Raw genomic sequence first — 22,353 nt, forward strand, 5'->3', positions numbered from 1 at the left:
TCTGTGTGTGTGTGAATCTGTGTGTGTGAGAGTCTGCGTGTGTGTGTCTGTGAGTCTGTGTGTATGAGTCTGCATCTGTATGTGAGAGTCTGTTTGGGTGAGTGTGTGCGAGTCTGTGTGTGTGAATCTGTGTGTGTGAGAGAGTCTGCGTGTGTGTGTGTGTGTGTGTGTGTGTGTGTGTGTGTGTGAGAGTCTGTTTGTGTGTGAGTCTGTGTCTGTATGTAAGAGTTTGTGTGTGAGTCTGTGTGTGTGTGAGAGAGTGTGTGTGTGTGTGTGAGTCCGTGTGTGTGAGAGTCCGTGTGTGTGTGTGTCTTTGTGTGTGTGAGTCTTTGTGTGTGAGAGAGTCTGCATGTGTGTGTGTGTGTGTGTGTGTGTGTGTGTGAGAGAGTCTGCGTGTGTGAGTGTGTGTGTGTGTGTGTGCGTGTGTGTGTGTGTGCGTGTGTGTGTGTGTGCGTGTGTGTGTGTGTGCGTGTGTGTGTGTGTGCGTGTGTGTGTGTGTGCGTGTGTGTGTGTGTGCGTGTGTGTGTGTGTGCGTGTGTGTGTGTGTGCGTGTGTGTGTGTGTGCGTGTGTGTGTGTGTGCGTGTGTGTGTGTGTGCGTGTGTGTGTGTGTGCGTGTGTGTGTGTGTGCGTGTGTGTGTGTGTGCGTGTGTGTGTGTGTGCGTGTGTGTGTGTGTGCGTGTGTGTGTGTGTGTGTGAGTCTGTGTCTGTATGTAAGAGTCTGTGTGTGTGAGAGAGTCTGCGTGTGTGTGTGTGTGTGAGTCTGTGTCTGTATGTAAGAGTCTGTGTGTGTGAGAGAGTCTGCGTGTGTGAGTGTGTGTGTGAGTCTGTGTCTGTATGAGAGAATCTGAGTGAGAGTCTATATGTGTGAGTCTGTGTATATGAAAGTGTGTGTGTGTGAGTCTGTGCTTCATATTTTTGTGGAAATGGTGAATCATTTTATTTTTCAGGATTCACAGATGAACAAAAAGTTCAAAAGAACAGCATTTATTTGAAATAGGATCTTTTGTAACATTATAAATGTCTTAACTGTCACTTTAATGCATCCTTGATGAATAAAAGTATTAATTTCTTTCAAAAAAAAAAAAAAACTTTGAACGGTAGTGTATATATTAGTGTATATATTTTTATCTCAGGAAGTATCTCAGCATGATCTGGTCTCTCCGCAGCGGTGCTGATCTCTTAGCAGTGAACTCAGATGGTAACATGCCCTATGACCTCTGTGAGGACGACCCCACGCTCGACATCATCGAGACCGCCATGGCCAACCGAGGTGAACCTCAGATCCTCCAATCACTGAGGACGACTGTGCTGATGTCATCAGACGTTTGCTTTATTATACGAGTTTGTTTTAGAAGATTAGGAATCAGAATTAGGGCGAGAACGGTGTGCTTCATAGTGCAGATTTTAGCATTCAAGTAGCAGTTCTCATCACTGAACGACGAGATGAGATTTGGAAAGATTAGATTTCTCCATTCTGATTCTTACTGCGATTTATGACAAACACTGAACAAAATAGAAACAACATTAAAATTCATCAGCCAGCAGTCAGTCTAACAGTGAGTTCTGAGTCACTGAACAAATGTAGTTTACTGAAAGATGAAGATTTATTCATCTTGACGTTATTTGAATGTTCTTCTCGTCACATTTCACTGTTAATTTTAAAAGTAATGCATTACATTATTGTGTTACTCCATTAAAAAAAGTAACTAATTGCATTACTTAGTTACTGCACTTAGTTCTGCACTTACTCCCGATTTCTCTCAACACGAGGACAGGAGAAATGTCAGAAAATAAATGGGAAAGCAAAGTTACTCGCGTAACTTATTTGAAAAAATAACTCCGATATTTTCTTGTAAATTTAAAAGTAATGCATTGCTTTACTAGTTACTTGATAAAAGTAATCTGATTACATAACTTGCATTACTTGTAATGTGTTACCCCCAACACTGGATGTTTCAGCTTCATTGCAATCATTTATTTCCCAGTGTTTGATGATGTGCTATTATCTGTGCCTCACGGCTTCAGCCAATCACAGTCTGAATCAGATCAGCTCTTCCCACTCTCTGTTTGATTGACAGCTGTATTGACCAATCATTGTGTGTATGACAGGCATCACGCAGGAGATGATCAATGAGATGAGGGCAGCGGTGGAGAGGAGGATGCTGGGAGATATTCAGAACCTTCTGCAGGACGGAGCCGACGTCAATCAACACGACTCCCAGGGGGCCACGCTGGTGCGTATACACACACACACTTATACACACACACACGCACACACTCTCACACGCACACACACACACGCACACGCACACACACACACACCCTCACACAGATATGTGTCCAGTGCTGGCAAAATGAGTCACAATGAGCAAATTTTCAAAAATGAGTTATTGTTATTTTTAACATTCTCTATTAAAAGACCTTCAAAATGATGTATGATTTGTTGAAATCGGGTCGATGGTGTCAGCAAAGTCAATTTAGAGACAAACTGATTTAAAGTTTTCTGAATGTTCCAAAGCAAAATCACCGAGCAACATTACATCTTTTATCTTAATAATCATTACTAGATTATTAATCACAATATAGCTATTTTTTATTTTATGCTTGTTGTTATAAATGAGAACCGATGCAAAAAATAAACAAATATAAGAAAGAAGTGTATTACCTACTTTTTTCATTTTACATCTAATCATAAGCATTCAAGTAAGAAAATCAAATAGTACAATGTAAAAATCACTTACAGTAAGTGTGTTCATTAAAAATAAATTGATTATTAAAACTACAAAAGCATTTCAGTCAAGCAGCGAGTGATTCCCTCTTTTTCACATATATTCTCTTTGCATGATGAACATTAAATTTTATTAAATGCTCATTTCAGCATTTAAAATACTTGCATTGCTTATTGTTGCAGTTAGTGCATTATGTTAATTATGTTAATGCATTAACTAATGGGACTAAAATGTTGCCTATTTATTTATATAGTTAGAGTTGAAATAATTCCTATACATTTCTCCTGTGAATCTAATTGATACTTTTTGGTGTAATAACATTGAGTTTATTCATATAGAGCTTTTCACGATTCACATAGTTTTCAAAGCAGCTTTACAGACAATCATGATGTTAATGTTTAAAATATTAAAATATCTTCATGGCTTATAGTTGCAATCTTCAGATCAGAATAAAAGTGTTGCTGATGGTTGTAACAGCTGTGTGTGGAGCTGAAGTGAGTGTTGAGTTGTTAGTGTTTTTGGAGAGGTTGATTATGTTCTGTAAATGACTGAAGAACTAGATTCTTATTCACAGCAGCAGCCTTTTCTTGTTTTCTGAGTTTTCCAGCGTGAGTGTGATCAGGGTTAATGCAGCAGCACTGATTCACAGCTCTGCTGTCTGTTCATCATTCAGATACGAGACGCTTTTACTGGAGCTTTGTATCAGTGTCACATAATGCATCCTGTGACGCGCTGAGTGCTCATGTATTTATGATGATGCTGAAGCTGCTGAATGAAAGCAAACAAATGAGATGAACTGGAGACTTTCAGAATGAACATCACAACATGCTAAGCTGATGTTTTCATCAGACACGTCCCGCTCCTGTTTGCTTTAGTCTAGTGATCGGCCTCATGGAGATGGATCCGCCCAGAGTCAGACTGATGTGTGTTTCAGTGCTGGTCCTGATGGATGATAAAGTTTCCATCTGCAGTAGTTAACGTTGCATGTCTAATTCTTATTATTGTGTAAACACTCCTGTATCTGTGAGTTCTCATTTGGGTCATGATATGTTTATGGGTGTGTGTGTGTTTTCAGCTGCACATCACAGCAGCGAACGGTTACGCACAGGCTGCAGAGATGCTGTTGGAGGGAGGAGCCAGAACAGACATGAGGGATTCTGACGGGTGGACACCGTTACACGCTGCGGCATGCTGGGGACAGGTACACACACACACACACACAGGTTTGTTTTTGTGAAAAGTGGGGACATCCCATAGGCGTAATGGTTTTTATACTGTACAGACCGTATATTCTATTGCCCTACACCAACCCTACCCCTAAACCTCCCCCTCACAGGAAACTTTGTGCTATTTCAGATTTTCAATACACTCCATTCTGTGTGATTTATAAGCGTTTTGAAAAGTGGGGACATGGGGTAATGTCCTGAAAAGTCACCTTCTCCTTGTAATACCTATGTCATACCTTTGTCATTATACAAATTTATGTCCTCATTTCTCACAAAAACGCGCACACACACACACACACGCACACGCACGCACACACAGTCAACATACACACGCATGCATGCACACACACACACACACGCACACGCACGCACACACAGTCAACATACACACGCATGCATGCACACACACACACACACGCACACGCACGCACACACAGTCAACATACACACGCATGCATGCACACACACACACACACGCACACGCACGCACACACAGTCAACATACACACGCATGCATGCACACACACACACACACGCACACGCACGCACACACAGTCAACATACACACGCATGCATGCACACACACACACACACGCACACGCACGCACACACAGTCAACATACACACGCATGCATGCACACACACACACACATACACACACACACACGCACACGCACGCACACACAGTCAACATACACACGCATGCATGCACACAAACACACCACACATAGTCGATATACACGCATGCATGCACACACAGTCAACATACACACACATGCACACAAACACACACACAGTCAACATACACACGCATGCATGCACACAAACACATACACACGCATGCATGCGCACACACACACACACACACACATACACACATACAGTCAACATATACGCGCGCACACACACAGTCAATATACACACGCATGCATGCATACACACACACAAACACACACAAACAAACACACAGTCAACATACACACGCATGCATGCACACACACACACATACACACACATGCATGTGCACACACACACACCACACATAGTCAATATACACAAGCACACGCATGATAGACTCGACGCATCAGACTCATAACTCTCTAATAATAATGCTAATGAATTCTGCTAGAAGTAACACTAATGAATGATAAAAATTCCTCCTGCAGGTCCATGTGGCCGAGCTGCTGGTTTCTCATGGTGCCAATCTAAACGCCAAGACGTACATGGAGGAGACACCCATAGGTACAAAGAATGAACCTGATGAGACTCTAATAACGATAAAAACACCTGACTGAACATCATCCGCAGCACATCCATATATGCATGGACATGTTGATTTGAGTAGATTAGCTTAAAATCTTTACCAGTGTTGGGGAAGTAACTAGTTATATGTAACAGAATTACGTAATTTAATTACAAAATAAAAGTCATTGTAATCAGTTACAGTTACTGATATGTGTAATTAAATCACAGTTACTTATGAAAATGTTAAGAATTACAAATGAGGTTACATCTTAATTTTTTTCACACAAACTTTCTTTCATAAATTGCATTAACTGCTTTAAAATATGAAACACCAATGTTTCAGGAGTTTGGAACATGCTTATTCGATAACTCTTATTTCCTATATGACTATGTTTAGGCAGAGCCTGAGCAATATGACATCACACTGCTAAAAAAATGGCTTGATAATTGAGACTGTTTATGTTTTTGGGGGATTAAAAAAAAGGAGTGATTTTTTAATCATTGTAGGGTGGTTGTGTCCACACACTGCTAAGATACATTTATATCCAAACACCATGTAAAAGTGAATTTTGCATTCAATGTCTCCTTTAAAATTGAAACATTATAATCTTAATTCAAGTGATGAAGGATTCTGAAAGTCTGACAGTAATCAGTGTTGAGTACTGTACTACTGTAAGGTTAACCCGGCCTGTTTGAAAATGATTAACTGTTGAAAACATTAGAAATTTAGAAAAGTAATCAAAAAGTAATCTAAAAGCGTGTTTTCATCTTATGACTCGTGTCGCTCGGTCTCTATAGGACAAATAAATGAATACACCTCAGTAAACACACTAAAACCCAGGAGCATTAATTATGTGTGTGTGTGTGTGCAGATCTGTGTGAGGATGAGGAGTTCAGGAATCATCTGCTGGAGTTGAAGCACAAACACGACATCATCATGAAATCACAGCTGAAGCACAAGACGTCACTGTGCCGCCGGACCAGCAGCACGGGGAGCCGCGGGTACATCACACGCGCACACGCACACACACACACACACACACACACACACACACACACACTCACTCACATGATGCTAACTGATAGCTTTCTCCAGCTACTATAGATATCACACACACACACACACACACACACACACACACAAACGTACTGTATATGACACCTGCTGGCCGTTGATGATCACTGCACATGCTTATGTTTCGTCAGTTAACTGGTGACATTGCATAGAATTGTATTGTTTTCATCATACACTACCAGTCAAAAGTTTTTGAACAGTAAGATTTTTATTGTTTTTTAAAGAATTCTCCTGCTCACCAAGCCTGCATTTATTTGATCCAAAATACAGCAAAAGCAGAAATATTGTGAAATAGTTTTACTATTTAAAATAACTGCTTTCTATTTGAATATATTTTAAAATGTAATTTATTCCTGTGATTTCAAAGCTGAATTTTCAGCATCCACCTCTGGGAACAAATTTGTCCTCAAAATATGGTCAAATAGGCACACACACACTCACTCACTCACTCTGTGACAGCACTAATTATTATTATTATTATTATTATTATTATTAGGGCTGGGCGATATGGCTAAAAAAATTATCACGATGTCACGATTAAAATTATCACGGTAATTTTCCCCATATCGGTCGATAATTATCACGATAAATGTCAAATTTTTTATTTCTTTTAAGTTTAAAGGCAGAATTTTGCAAACAGGTTTGTGTTGCCTGATAATATTAATATAACATTTTTTTTTGTCTCTTAGAAATACACATTTAATAGTAGCTTGAGATAAGATGCAGATGTAGATTTATGTTCATTATCAAAATCAGTAATATCTGTAAAAATGGTAGCAATCTCATTTTTATATGGTGACATTTAATTATTCTGACTGTTTAAGGTGTTTTTTAATAATTTATTCCTGTGATTTCAAAGCTGAATTTTCAGCATCCACCTCTGGGAACAAATTTGTCCTCAAAATATGGTCAAATAGGCACACACACACTCACTCACTCACTCACACTCACTCACTCTCACACACACACACACACACACACACACACACTCACACACTATGATAGCAATCTTTTTTTTTATCCATTGGTCTTCCATAGTAGCATACATTTAGATCATTATAATCACAGTTAAAACCACAAATATAGCACCTCAATACCATGGTAAAAATGTAATATGGCTTCTAGGTATTATTATTATTATTATTATTAAATGTAAAAATCTAACCTTTATTGAACCTGTGTCATGGCCAATATAGGCAGCCCAAATAACTTGCACACATGCACACAAAACCTATACAAACACCAAACATGCAACATTAAATAATATATATATATATATATATATATTATTTAATAATTAATTTTAAATACTAGCATTTTAGCAAAAGTAATATCTTAGATTTTTTCATATTAATACAGTCCATTTATTCTTTCAATCACGGGTATGAACCCAGTCAACTTGAATATCATATTATTGCCACAATTCTATTAATATTATGAATATTAATAACACTCATAATTTTTATATGTATGCATAGTAGCAACAGTAATCTTTTTTGCACAAAAAAAATTCAACCCATTAACCTTTATTTTTTATTAATATTTTCACAACTTAAATTATTGTTGCATAATACATATCTTTTTTTTATATCAGCATTTTATTACACAACAAAGTACAGTGCAATTTACAGTAGTTTCTTCATGTCAAATCTGAGATGTTTTATTTGATATCATAATCAATATGTTCTGGACCACATATTACATATTTCATTAAAGGGGTCATCGGATGCACATTTTCCACAGGTCGCTATGATTCTTTAGGGTCTTAATGAAAGTCTATAACATACTTTGGTTAAAATTTCTCAATGGTAGTGTAAAAAACACCCTTTTTACCCTGTCAAAAACAGCTCTGTTCACAGCGAGCCGATTTGGTGCATGTCTCTTTAAATGCTAATGAGCTCTGCTGACACGGGTGAATTTTTATTATTATAGGGAGGCTGTGTCTACACACTGCCAACACACATTAATGTTCAAACAGCATGTAAAAGTGAATTTAGCATCTGGTGACCCCTTTAAAGCAGCACTATGTAACTTTTGGCGCTCTAGCGGTTAATAAACAGAACTGCACATATCCCGCTGAAGAACATTCCGACCGGAGCTAGTTCTCTAAGTTTATGTCTCTGGCGATTCACGCAGGTATGTGTTCCTCCACAGCGGTGACCAGGCTACAATAGTCCAAATATAAGTACTTATTAGAAGTGTACTGTAGTGATTCGGAAGCCTCCTGCTGGAGCTTCACAAACACATCAACGAACAAAAACTGCTCCATTTCCAAAGAATGCAATCGTTTGGTTTATAAATCAGTTTTAAACTGGTGTGTGTTCTTCTGTGGTGTCACTCTCATTGACTCCTCAGTAGTTCTCACACTCGTTTCTTCTCTCTGTGTGCAGGAAAGTGGTGCGGAGGGCCAGTCTGTCCGACAGAAACAATCTCTGCAGAAAGGAGTATCAGACCGAAGCCATCGTGTGGAGAGGAGGACGAGAAGAAGAGGAGCGAGAGCGAGAGTCTGATCAGGAAAACAGCCACTCGGTGAGTTCACTCACAAACCAAACTCAGAGCTCGTTCTCATTAGACACGCACTTTAGTACACTTTTATTATTATTATTAGCAACAGTAATATTTTTTGTTTAAATTAATTTCTTTAGCTTCACCCTTGTGCGGCCCATTAAAAGTCTTTTTTTTGGAACCCAGTCATATATTATTATTATTATTATTATTATTATTAATGCTGTCAAACGATTAATCGCGATTAATCACATCCAAAATAAAAGTTTTTGTTTACATAATATATGTGTGTAGTCATCGGATGCACATTTTCCACAGGTCGCTATGATTCTTTAGGGTCTTAATGAAAGTCTATAACATACTTTGGTTAAAATTTCTCAATGGTAGTGTAAAAAACACCCTTTTTACCCTGTCAAAAACAGCTCTGTTCACAGCGAGCCGATTTGGTGCATGTCTCTTTAAATGCTAATGAGCTCTGCTGACACGGGTGAATTTTTATTATTATAGGGAGGCTGTGTCTACACACTGCCAACACACATTAATGTTCAAACAGCATGTAAAAGTGAATTTAGCATCTGGTGACCCCTTTAAAGCAGCACTATGTAACTTTTGGCGCTCTAGCGGTTAATAAACAGAACTGCACATATCCCGCTGAAGAACATTCCGACCGGAGCTAGTTCTCTAAGTTTATGTCTCTGGCGATTCACGCAGGTATGTGTTCCTCCACAGCGGTGACCAGGCTACAATAGTCCAAATATAAGTACTTATTAGAAGTGTACTGTAGTGATTCGGAATAAGACAAAAACGCGGTTTGGAAGATGAATTCATGATGTACTCGCTCATTATATACATTTTGCAAATTTTGAAAACAGAAAAAGTTACATAGTGCTGCTTTAAAGAGATGGTTCAAACCAAAAAGATCATTCTCTCATCATTTACTCACCCTTGTGTCATTCCAAGCCCATAAGACTTTTTCATCTTCAAACACAAATGAATATATGTGACCCTGGACCACAAAAACAGTCATAAGGGTCCATTTTTCGAAATTGAGATTTATGCATCATTTATGCATCAAGCTTTCCATTGATGTATGTTTTGTTAGAATAGGACAATATTTGGTTGAAAATATGGAATCTGAGGGTGCAAAAAAATCAAAATATTGAGAAAATCATCTTTAAAGTTGTCCAAGGTTAAAAATGCAGTTTCAATGCAGCTTCAAAGAGCTCTACACGACCCCGGCCGAGGAATAAGAGTCTTATCTAGCCAAACGATCAGTAATTTTCTGAAAAACAATTATATTTATACACTTTTTAACCACAAATGTTCAGCTAGCGTTAGCTCTGCGATGCGTGTCTTTATTAGCTGATGTTGGAAAGATCAGGCATGACGTAAGCGGATCCAGTGTTTACACAAAAGTCAATGACTTTACAAAACTTGAACATCTTGGATGACACGGGTGTGAGTAAATGATCAGGACATTTTTATTCTGGAAGTGGACTAATCCTTTAAGGTGCTTTCGCACCGGAGGAAGCTTTCCATAGGAACTATGAACTATGGAACTAACGTTCTAGGAACTATGGAATGCTTCCTATTGAGCCAATCGCAGGATCCCGAGCGTCTGATTGGCTGAAACCCATCGGTGCTTTTATTTCTCATTCCAGACCTGGAAGTCTGAAGAGGTGTTTGGGATGAGCCCTCTCTGAACTGGGAACTTCTCAAAGCGGAAGGAATGATCTCCTTCAGGCTTCCCAGGTTAAGTGTGTGACTTATGCTTCTCTATTTCACTTCCAGCAGCAGATCGAACAACAGACGATTCCTTCCAGCTGTGTAATGTACAGTATTTATTTGTATATGTGCATAGAGCCACTCTTCTATAAGATTATTTATTGTATTCCAGAGAGATGAAGTGACGGACGGAGCACAAACGAGTCAGTATTTTTCTATGACAGTGTTATAATGACCAGATGAAGTATTTGAACTCACATTTCAAACTCAAATCACAAGAACATAATAGCCGGTGATATTTTTTGCATCGTGACATTATTTTCATGACAGTTCAACAAAAAAAAAAGCTGCAGGAAAAATAACGGTAATTTCATTTAAATCAGCAGTGCAGTAAATACTAACATGATGCATAAATGCTAAATAATTTAAATAACATAAATTAATTTTTTCCATTATAGTCATGTTACAGACATTTTTTTGTGAGATTTTGTGAAACGCTTACTGTTATGAAAATGTCACAGTGCAAAAAAAATAAAAATAATTTGTGGCCCTGCAGCACAAAAGCAGTGTTAAGTCGCTGGGGTATTGCATAAATATCAATTTAAAAAAACTGACCCTTATGACTGGTTTTGTGCTCCAGGGTCACATTTTTTAGTTCTTTTGATGTGAAATATGACCCAGATGTGTTTATATGAAGGAAGTGTTGATCAGAACCCTTCATATACTGCTCCCTATGAAGGGTTCATTTATTTAGTTGGATCCGCTCGATTGTGACGCTCTGCTCTCGGGTGCCAAAGTCTTCCAGAGTGATGGACGTCAGAAACGGCCAATGAGGTTCCAGTGCCACTCCCGTAGCCCCGCCCACTCCTCAGCACTCGCTGCATTCATGCGTCAGAGGCGGGAAAGAATGTAAATAATGCTTGGAATGCGTTTTCTTCAGATGATGAAAGGAGTGATTACAGACATGCACGGTATTCTGAAACTGAAATATGAATAGAGTTCACATATGAGGAGTTCGGCTTCCATTTCTACTGAGGAACGTGAAGGGAAAAGAGCATCACAACTACTGATTTTATAATTTACTGGAATATACTGATCACTGTATTAACATATTTTCAATAAATTGTATATTTTGATCCGTTTCTAAACCTTTTCTGTCATCAGTGCTAAATGAAGTCTGTGATCAATCCATCGCTGCACGGATCTCTGGGGTTGTTTGTGAAAAGCACAGACTGATGTTAAAGGAAGTGATTATTGAGTCATCAGCGTGTTTAGAGTCTGCTGGCTAATGATCAGCTACAGTGAGTCAGCAGTGAACGACCGATGAGGAGGAAAACACAGAAACATGTGCTCACTGTCAATACTGATTCAGTCTGTTTCCATCAGCTGAAGTCTTGTTCCTGCTCGGTCAGCCTGATTTCAAACTTTACATTTACATTTATATCTACATTTATTCATTTAGCAGATGCTTTTATCTGAAGTCACTTACAACTGAGTATACATACAGTATATACAGCAGTCAACATTTGAAGTGGATCAAAACCTTCCATCAAAGTTGTCCTAAAACCTAAAACCAAAATGCGTTCTTGTCTTAAGACAACTTTGATGAACATTTTAGATCCACTTCAAATGCTGACTACTGTATATATATATATATAATATGAAAATTAACTTTACTTTTTAAAAAATGCTAAAATATGACATATGATCCAGACATAATTTCCTTATAGAATAAAACAAAATTGCATTCAGATAATTAATTATCATGAGAATAATGTGAAAAAAAAAAATAATCTTGTTAGTCCTGAAATAGGCTTATGGGGAAAAAAATATACACACACACACACACACACACGTATATGGAGTGTCTTTATTCCTGCTCTGTGATCCTGGTTTTAAATTCTAAATTACATTTATATTTAATATATATAATGCTAAAATATGACATGTTACTTGCAGAATAAAACAATTTCATTGCATAAAGGGGATTAATTATCATGAAAATGTGTTATGTTTTTAAAGTATCTTCTGCTCATGCAATTATTTGATAAAAAATACAGAAAAATCTAAAATATTGTGAAATATTATTACAATTTAAATCAGCTGTTTTCTCTGTGAATCTCTGTTAAACTGTAATTTATTTCTGTGATGCGCAGCTGTATTTTCAGCATCATTACTCCAGTCTTCAGTGTCACATGATCTTCAGAAATCATTCTAATATACTGATTTGCTGCTCAAGAAACATTTCTGATTATTATCAATGTTGAACACAGTTGTGCTGCTTATTTTAATAACAAGTTTAAAAGAACAGCATTTATTTCAAACAGAAATCTTATATCAAAATCTTGTAGTAAAATTCTGTGCACTACCGTCCAAAAGTTTGGGGTCAGTAATTTGTTTGTTTCTTTCTCTTTTTTTTTTGAAAGAAATCAATGCTTTTATTTAGCAAGGGTGTGTTAACTTGATAAAAAGTGATAGTAAAGATTGTTGTTAGTAGTAAAAAATATTGTTAGAAAAGATTTCTGCTTTGAATAAATGCTGTTCTTTTGAACTTTTTATTAATCCAAACTTTTGAATCGCAGTATATAGAATTTGATATCTTATAATATTGGTTTATTAATACTGGTTTATTCTCTGTTCTCTTGGCGTGTTTCTGTGAATATAGATGATGCAGGTCAAGCACAGGCTCAAACTCTAGAGCAGAAAAACAACGCTCTGTTTTCTTTTGGGGTTTTTAATGAACCGCTTGTCTTGTAGATTCAAATAGCAGAGGAGAATGACTCTCAGTAGGAAACATTAGTTACTAAACAGATAAACAAAGGCACAGCTTGAGTGAATGTGGAGGAGGATGTTACACACACTTATACACACACACACACACACACACACACTCAAAAACACACACAGACTCAAAAACACACTCTCACACACATAGACTCAAAAACACACACTTCTGGCGGTCACTGTGTGATTCTCTGTGTGTTTTTTTCTCTCAGATAGTGAATAAACTGCAGCGACTGGCCTTTCTAAAGCTTCTCTATCTCATGAAGCAGCTCTGAGTCGAGGGTGTGACTCCATCCGGCCGTTTCCAGTCGTTGATTCTCGTCTTTTGTTGAGCCTCGATGGTGGAATAATCTCCTGAACTCCACCCGAGCAGACGAGTCCCTCACAATGTTCAAGAAACGCCTAAAACTTTGAGCATTCATTCATTCAGTGAGTCTGAGCTCTTTGTTTATTCTGTGGATAAAAGCTTCTGCTAAATCCATGAAAACAGATAATAATATTCACAATGAGGAACATCAATCATCATGTGCTGACATCTCAACTAACGCTTCAACAGCAATGTTTGATAGTGTTTTGAACAAACTAAATCAAACCGAATGTGGCAGATGCATGTTGAAGTATTAGCTCAGATATGAATACATTCATATTTATGTATCTTATTGTAAAGAACTACCTATAATGTTATAATGCACCGATCTGCTTGTGAAATGTGATGATTGTGGTCTGATGGGTTTTTATTGCTCAACAAGTGTAAGAGTTGGGGTTTGTTTGATTGCCCAACAGAGCTTTATGTTCAAGCTTGTGCAAGACATTCATAACAATACAGGAAGGATTTTCAGCTTACTGTTTTTTATTAAAAGACACATTTTGAATTATTATCTGTCAGCATTGCTCCATCAAACACACGTCGTTTCCAGCAGGAGTTTAACGCAGAAGATGTTGTGCTTTGATCAAAGGCCTTCAGTGACTCTGATGATTGTGTTTGTGCTGATGGAGAATCTGATGCTGAGAGACAACTAAAACAATACATTTATAATGTTACAGTAGGTTTCGAATAAATGCTGTTTTTATGAGCTTTCTATTCATCTGTGAATCCTGAAAAATAAAATGCATCACAGTACCCACAAAAATATTGTGCAGCACAACTGTTTTCAACATTGATAATAATCAGAAATGTTTCTCGAGCAGCAAATCGGCATATTAGAATGATTTCTGAAGATCATGTGACACTGAAGACTGGAGTAATGATGCTGAAAATACAGCTGCGCATCACAGAAATACATTACAGTTTAACAGATATTCACATAGAAAACAGCTGTTTTAACTTCTATAACATTTCACTATTTTATTGTATTTGTTTTATCAAATAAATGCAGCTTTGGTGAGTAAGAGACTTTTTTTCAAAAAATATAAAAAAATCTTACTGACCCCAAATTTTGAAAAGTAGTATATTGTACTGACAGATAATAAAGAAATTTGGAATAATAATAAATTAACACCCATACAGAAATTTTTTTTATATACAATATATATATATATATATATATATATGTGTACATACATATATATTTCAAAATATACAAATGGCCAAAAATATATTTGTTAAAACATATTTCAAAAAATATATTTCTGTACATATAATTTCTACAAATATATTTTGATATAAAATATATTTGCACATTTAAAATACATTAAAAAAAAAACATTTTTATATATTTTTGAAAATATATTTTAAGCATATAAAATTTTTTTTTTTACCTCTATATATTTCAGTCCAAGAAAATGCATTTTCTTGCCCCAGAAATACATTTTGGAATATGAAGGTTGAAACTAAATATATTTTCTATTTCATATTTATTTCATTGAGCTTTCCTGTTTGCAACATATATTTAGCATATATTTCAAATATATTTTGGCCACATATTTTTGCCATATGGGCAACAACAACAACATAATCAACAACAGCAACAATAATTGTTATACCTTTATTTAACCAGGCAGGTATAGGCTAATTTAAAAACAAGGTTTTTAAGAGGATTCTTACTTTTGAAGGAAGGAAATAAATTCAAATGCATCCAGACACATGACGATGATTTCAAACAAATTGATTTGAATGAGGAACAAACGTCAGAATATTTGGGAGTGACGCATGATCATATGTGTATCATGTGCTGATGATGCGCTGACTCAGTTTCTGCTCTGACCAAACAAACACAGCTATCACTAAAACAAACACTGGCTGTGTCTCTCCACTGATCAGAGATCATCAGTCTGATGCATGCGTGATGCACGGATCTCATCAGGTGTGTGTGCATCTCTCAGTCTGTCCTTCAGCTTCAGTCAGCGGGTGAAGTGTCACAGATGTGCAAACCGTACTATTTAAATGAGGGAGGAAAGTTTCACCACATCCTGTGGACGCAAGTATGACGCAGAATTACAAGCAGCAAATGACTACAGTGCACTGCTCATAATACACACTGCAGCTTCACTGATGCTGGCCCTGAGCTCACATCAGTCCCGCAGGGGTCAGTTTCATTCCTGAGCAATCTGCCGGAGCGATTAGACAGAGACAGAGATTGTTTTACAAACGCATCTCAAGAGCAAAAGACAGTTTACAGACTGCTCAGATTACACAGCTCTTCAGTGTCATTATTGGGAAGGTTACTTCGGAAATGTTGCAGATTACAAGTTACCCTGTTTACAATGTAACAAGTAGTGTAACTATTTCAATTACTTTGTTAATGTAACAGATTACTTTTCTAAATTTCGAATGTTTTAGAACATTTACACCAGGCAGTGTTAACCTTAACAGATTTAAAATCATAACAAGAAATAATTTAATAGCTATGCATGTACGTTACATTAATTTACTTACTATATAGTTAGGGTTACTTGCATGTAATTATAATGCATCATTTATAATAGTAAGTATATGTAACGTGTAACAAGGACACCTTAAAATAAAGTGTTACCCATTTATTTTCAAATTAAATTATGTAATTCTGTTACATGTAACCAGTTACTCCCCAACACTGCTCATTAAACAAGACTTGGGTAGATTGGGGGAAAACACCCCCCTTAAGGACTGTCATTTTTTTCTGTGAAACAAAAGTTAAATGTGTTCAGAAAACTTAAAAGTATAAAATCAGAATAGCCTATTTGAAAAATGTTGTTAGCTAATGCTGACTAGCTAACTAGCTAACTGATGCTAACTTTAGGTAATTTTAAACATAAAGCCCAAATATTTTTATTCAACCAACTAGTTAGAATGCATTTGATGGAAAAACAAAGGATTTGATGTTCAGAACAGAATAACTACAATAATTGCCCCCCGGGGCGTTTTACCCCACTGACTATGCTTGAGAATAATTTATGTTTTTTTCTGAACATATAATTACATTTTTCTTAAATAACACGTGCTCCCTTTCTACAGGCGCTACTGTTCTCATATCACATGTGTCTCTGCAGCACAAAAGCAGTCTTAAGTCGCTGGGGTATATTTGTAGCAATAGCCAACAATACATTGTATGGGTCAATATGATACATTTCTCTTTTATGCCAAAAATCATTAGGATGTGAAGTAAAGATTATGTTCCATGAAGATATTTTGTAAATGTCCTACTGTAAATATATCAAAACTTAATTTTTGATTAGTAATATGCATTGCTAAGAACTTCATTTGGACAACTTTAAAGATGATTTTCTTAATATTTAGATTTTTTTGCACCCAGATTTTCAAATAAATATTGTCCTATTCAAACCACACATCAATGGAAAGCCTATTTATTCAGCTTTCAGATGATGCATAAATCTCAATTTAAAAAAACGGACCCTTATGACTGGTTTTGTGCTCCAGGGTCACATATATAACTGTGATGTTCTACAAAACAACAAGCTTTAAAACACGTGTTTTCTTACTGCTGAAAATGATAATTGACATAGAAATCCGTTTTCTCTCAGATGCATCACCAGTGTAAGCTTCTACATCACTCTCGTCAACGGAGCCCATAGTTACAATACAACAGTGTCTTGCACCTGCTGCTGCTCGCAGGTGATGCAACTCTCGACTGCGTTCAGAACGCTCTCAGTGCGCGCGAGGGTGTTTTGAACGGAGGGAGGCGGGTCTTCGCGGACTGATCACCGATCAGCTGAGGCTCGTCACGCTCACGCTCGTATCATATGTAGCGTTATTCCCGTCTGTGTGTGTCGGAGCGATGTTTCGCTGTCGGAGGAACGCTTCTGGAGCGGCTTTATTACTGCAGCGTCTGCAAGTAACGTTACTTGACGCGAGCCGCTCGTTGCGTAACTACCGCTGCTCTCGTGTTTACCGGAGATTAACGGCAAGCAAAACCGTTCTATTCCGTTCCCGTTTGCACGAGACTCCGTTCGGATCGCCGCCGGATCTCGTTGCTCACGCGCGAATGGCGGCGTTCGCTTTGAACGTTCGCCAATACAGCGACGCGAGGAGCGGCGATCGGAACGTTCTTAAACTCAGTGAACTCGAATCGTTTCGTTCTTCAGCTCCTGTCGCGATCCAGTCGAGACGATCATCCACGACGCCCGAGAAAACGCAAGACGAACGCGCCGCTAGCATTACGCAAACGGTACGTCAACTCTTCTGGAGTTCTGATGGAACTGTTGCTGCTTGTTTGTTGTTTATTAACATCTCCAGCACTGACAGGTGGATGCAGCGGGCTCTTGAACGTGTTGTATGGTGTGCGGAACGCTTGCAGAGTCAAGCACACTTTGTTTCGTTCCGAGCGTTCTTCATTCAACGGGTTGCATCATGTGTTTACACTCGAGCTCGTTTCTTCTCAATGCTTATATTGTTGTGATTTGACTTCCTCAGTCTGGATACAGAAACTCTTCCTCGAGGTTACTACAAACTCTCTGTTCTGCTGAGCGCTGTTTGGAGCGCTGAGGCCGTGTATTTCTGCACGCATGCATTGCTGTATTTGTGAGTTATTTGGTAGAGGATTGAATAGCATGGTATTCTGGGCTGCTGTGGTAATGCTGTGCTGTTGTTATCATCAGGGTTATCGTGTCAGACGGATCATCGTGTTTGCATTGACTGGTTTGTCTAGTTCTACTTCAGCAGCTGATCTAGTAGTTAATCATCTTTCACTTTCACTGTTCTGTCAAACTAGAATGCAGATCATTCCAGCTGACACTGCTCTTCTGCTTTCTCTCTGTGTGTGTGTGCATGTGTGTTTGTTCTAGTGGATGGTGTGAGTAAAGCTCTAGTTTAATAACACTAGTCTTTGACTGTTGGTTGTGTTTGTTGGGGTCAGCTAGAGCTGTTGGGTTAGTCAGTGTTTGTTTCCTGGTCAAGGGTCACACACGACCTTCACACGTCATCTGCTTCCTTCCTTTGACTTTAGCTTCATGAATTCTATTTAATTTCATATACAATTCATTTTGAGTGTACTGTTTATTGCACACACAAATCTGGTTCCCAAGGCAGGGTTGCAAACTTTCGCAAACTTCATATAAAGAGTCCGTTTGACTTCAGCCTTTCTGAAGGTTTATCACGTCTTTGTCCAAAAACAAACATTCCTCAACAACGAGTTTCTAGCTGTTTTGTTCTCAATTTAATTTTCAGTTGTAAATAACTTTATTGGCTTGATTGTTTACATACAATGTTGCCAAAGCATTATACACGTACAATATTACAAAAACAAGCATACAACAGCAATAAAAAAAGATGCTAAATATAACATTTTCTGCTAGGTTATATGTATATAAGTATGTATGTGTATATATAATTTTATTGATTATGTAGCAATCATTAGATTATATATTAATTAATTTTGCCGTTTCATCTGAATATCAGCATTCATGAGATATAGTCAAAAGAGTTTTGAGGTTAACTGATCTAATTGTCTAATTGATCTATGATGTTTTATTGTGTTTAATGTCATAGTTTTTGTGTCTGTTTGTTAATGAGGGATTTTATTGTTTTTACATTTGTGAAGTAAAAATGATCCTTTTTTAAAAATAAAAGATAAAATTAAAACCTTTGGGGTGAGATGGGTCACCCAGAGTAGCATGTTGTTAAAATAATGTTATTTTTTAATTTAATATTTATGGTAATTGATGAGGTTATTATTCAGTATTTGCATGAATTAGATGCACATTTCAGCCATCTTTGCTTTCATTAAAAACTATAGGTTAATTGAGACATTTGTTAAAACATATTTTCAATTAATTTATAGGTAATTAAATATGTAAATATTCATATGCCATTTATTGTAAGCCATATAAAAAAAAATGTAACTTTCAGGTTCATCCGATTTGCTGGGATTCTGCATCAGTTACTCAGTCAAACTGTCAAAATACAATTTTAAAAGATAATAGTTAATTTAGTATTTTACACACACGCACACACACACACACACACACACACACACACAGTCTCTCACTCACTCTCTCACACACACACACACACACAGTCTCTCACTCACTCTCTCACACACACACACACACACAGTCTCTCACTCACTCTCTCACACACACACACACACACAGTCTCTCACTCACTCTCTCACACACACACACACACACAGTCTCTCACTCACTCTCTCACACACACACACACACACAGTCTCTCACTCACTCTCTCACACACACACACACACACAGTCTCTCACTCACTCTCTCACACACACACACACACACAGTCTCTCACTCACTCTCTCACACACACACACACACACAGTCTCTCACTCACTCTCTCACACACACACACACACACAGTCTCTCACTCACTCTCTCACACACACACACACACACAGTCTCTCACTCACTCTCTCACACACACACACACACACAGTCTCTCACTCACTCTCTCACACACACACACACACACAGTCTCTCACTCACTCTCTCACACACACACACACACACAGTCTCTCACTCACTCTCTCACACACACACACACACACAGTCTCTCACTCACTCTCTCACACACACACACACACACAGTCTCTCACTCACTCTCTCACACACACACACACACACAGTCTCTCACTCACTCTCTCACACACACACACACACACAGTCTCTCACTCACTCTCTCACACACACACACACACACAGTCTCTCACTCACTCTCTCACACACACACACACACACAGTCTCTCACTCACTCTCTCACACACACACACACACACAGTCACTCACTCACTCTCTCACTCTCTCACACTCATTCACTCTCACACTCTCACTCTCACATTCACTCACTCACACTCACTCACTCTCGCACTCACTCTCACACACTCACTCACTTATGTGAATCCTCACTCACTCACTCACTCTGCTCACAGCAGCACTGCACTCATTGGCTCTTGAGGGAGTCACTCCAGAGGTCCTGCATTCTGATTGGTTGTGGTCTGTTAAGCCCCTCCCAGTGAGGTCTTTTCAGCTTTCACAGGCCTGATGATGCTGAGGCTCGTGGGCCGCTTTCTCCTGATCGCACTGAATCTCTGTAGTCTGATGAAATCTTTCGTGTCTCAGCAGGATCAGGTGTCGTCTGTGTCCGGCGCTGAAGGTCAGAGGTCGGATGAGAAGCCCAGTAAGACGCAGCAGCTCAGGAAGGTGTTTAAGGAGTACGGCGCCGTCGGCGTCTCCTTCCACATCGGAATCTCGCTCATTTCTCTGGGAATGTTCTACCTCGCCATATCCAGGTCTGATTCATTTGTTTAACAAAACAGTCAACTCTATGTAATCAAATACACTATATGGACAAAAGTATACAGAGGCAGCGTCATGTTAGAATAGAAAAGGGTCCTGTCCAAACTGTTGCTATAAAATGTGAAGCACACAATTCCCTAGAATATCATTATATGCTTTAACATTAAGATTTGTACTCATGGAAATTACTAAAGTAATCAAACCTGTTCATTAGGAGGTGGTGTCCCAATACTTTTGTCCATATAGTGTATATATCTATGCAAATTCAATGTATACCACTTGTTCCATTGTTTTATTTTTTCCTATTTATTTTTTTAATACTACATAACTATTTTCTTAAGAATCAATTACAAAAATAAAGTAAAAAAAAAGTAAAACATTCATGTTATGTTTTGTTGGAATAGTCAACTATAACTAGTCCGCTTCTGCACTAATGTACCAAAGCTGTAAATCAACTACGGTTTAGTTAATAACCTGTTACGTAAATAATTATTGCAATGCTTATTATTAATGTAATTATTATTTTATTTGAGCCAGTGTTATTTTAGTATCATTGGAAGACTATTATAGTTTTTGTTAAAAATGTTCTGTTTTTATTTTTCTATTTTAATTTTAATTTTAGTTAAACTGAGTAGTTTTGTAGAATTGTATATGTCTATACAGTTTTTATTTAATTTTATTTTAGTTTTAGTTTCAGATATCTAAGGACATCAAGTTAAACTGAATTAAAATAAAAAGTGTTGCCTTTGCAAATAGCTGAAACAGTTTTTTAAAATTTATTTTGTTTCTGTTAACAATCATTTTTTTTCAAGTAATGAAAATGTTTTTGTTTTTATGGTTTTACTTTTACTCTCATTTTAGTTAACTTTAATAACCTTGGTGTCTTGCTCTTTTCTGTCATTTTTATAAAAGCAATAAACCACTTGTGGGTTGAAAATTAGTGATAGACTTATATTGGCTAATTCTAAAATACTATTTAAATTTTTCCCCATGACCAAATTTCACGTTTAATTAAGTGTGAAAAAAAACCACAATCACATCCACAATCACATCTTCACTTCACAATCACATCCACAATCACATCACAATCACAACCACAATCACATCACTTCACTTCACAATCACTTCACTTCACTTCACTTCACTTCACAATCACATCACTTCACAATCACATCACTTCACATCCACCATCACATCACTTCACATCCACAATCACATCACTTCACATCACATCACATCCACCATCACATCACTTCACATCCACAGTCACATCCACCAACACATGTTCACTTCACAATCACATCACTTCACTTCACTTCACTTCACTTCACATCCACAGTCACATCCACCATCACATCACTTCACATCCAC

The 22,353-nt window shown here is 37.6% G+C and overlaps 2 protein-coding genes across 5 annotated transcripts in view; both read left to right on the forward strand.

Moving 5' to 3' along the window:
* ppp1r16b (protein phosphatase 1, regulatory subunit 16B) overlaps nt 1–8,945 on the forward strand; it is a 55,995-nt gene extending 47,050 nt beyond the window's left edge. Inside the window, exons 5-11 of the mRNA XM_016505631.1 lie at nt 1,168–1,271; nt 2,111–2,235; nt 3,806–3,931; nt 5,123–5,198; nt 6,074–6,203; nt 8,667–8,805; nt 8,922–8,945. Of these exons, the coding sequence (XP_016361117.1) occupies nt 1,168–1,271; nt 2,111–2,235; nt 3,806–3,931; nt 5,123–5,198; nt 6,074–6,203; nt 8,667–8,805; nt 8,922–8,945 (724 nt within the window). The remainder of the gene's footprint in view (nt 1–1,167; nt 1,272–2,110; nt 2,236–3,805; nt 3,932–5,122; nt 5,199–6,073; nt 6,204–8,666; nt 8,806–8,921) is intronic.
* An 8,439-nt stretch (nt 8,946–17,384) lies between these two features.
* fam210b (family with sequence similarity 210 member B) overlaps nt 17,385–22,353 on the forward strand; it is a 7,093-nt gene continuing 2,124 nt past the window's right edge. The window contains exons 1-3 of one of the 4 annotated variants that reach the window (XM_016505660.1): nt 17,391–17,730; nt 17,761–17,894; nt 20,806–20,975. In XM_016505660.1, the coding sequence (XP_016361146.1) occupies nt 17,505–17,730; nt 17,761–17,894; nt 20,806–20,975 (530 nt within the window). In that variant the 5' untranslated portion in view covers nt 17,391–17,504. Of the gene's footprint in view, nt 17,895–20,805; nt 20,976–22,353 lie in introns of all 4 variants that reach the window. The other 3 variants (XM_016505657.1, XM_016505659.1, XM_016505658.1) reach the window with 3 other exon arrangements.

The sequence above is a fragment of the Sinocyclocheilus anshuiensis genome, unplaced genomic scaffold, assembly GCF_001515605.1.
Source record: "Sinocyclocheilus anshuiensis isolate Anshui unplaced genomic scaffold, SAMN03320099.WGS_v1.1 scaffold682, whole genome shotgun sequence".
NCBI classification, from domain to species: domain Eukaryota; kingdom Metazoa; phylum Chordata; class Actinopteri; order Cypriniformes; family Cyprinidae; genus Sinocyclocheilus; species Sinocyclocheilus anshuiensis.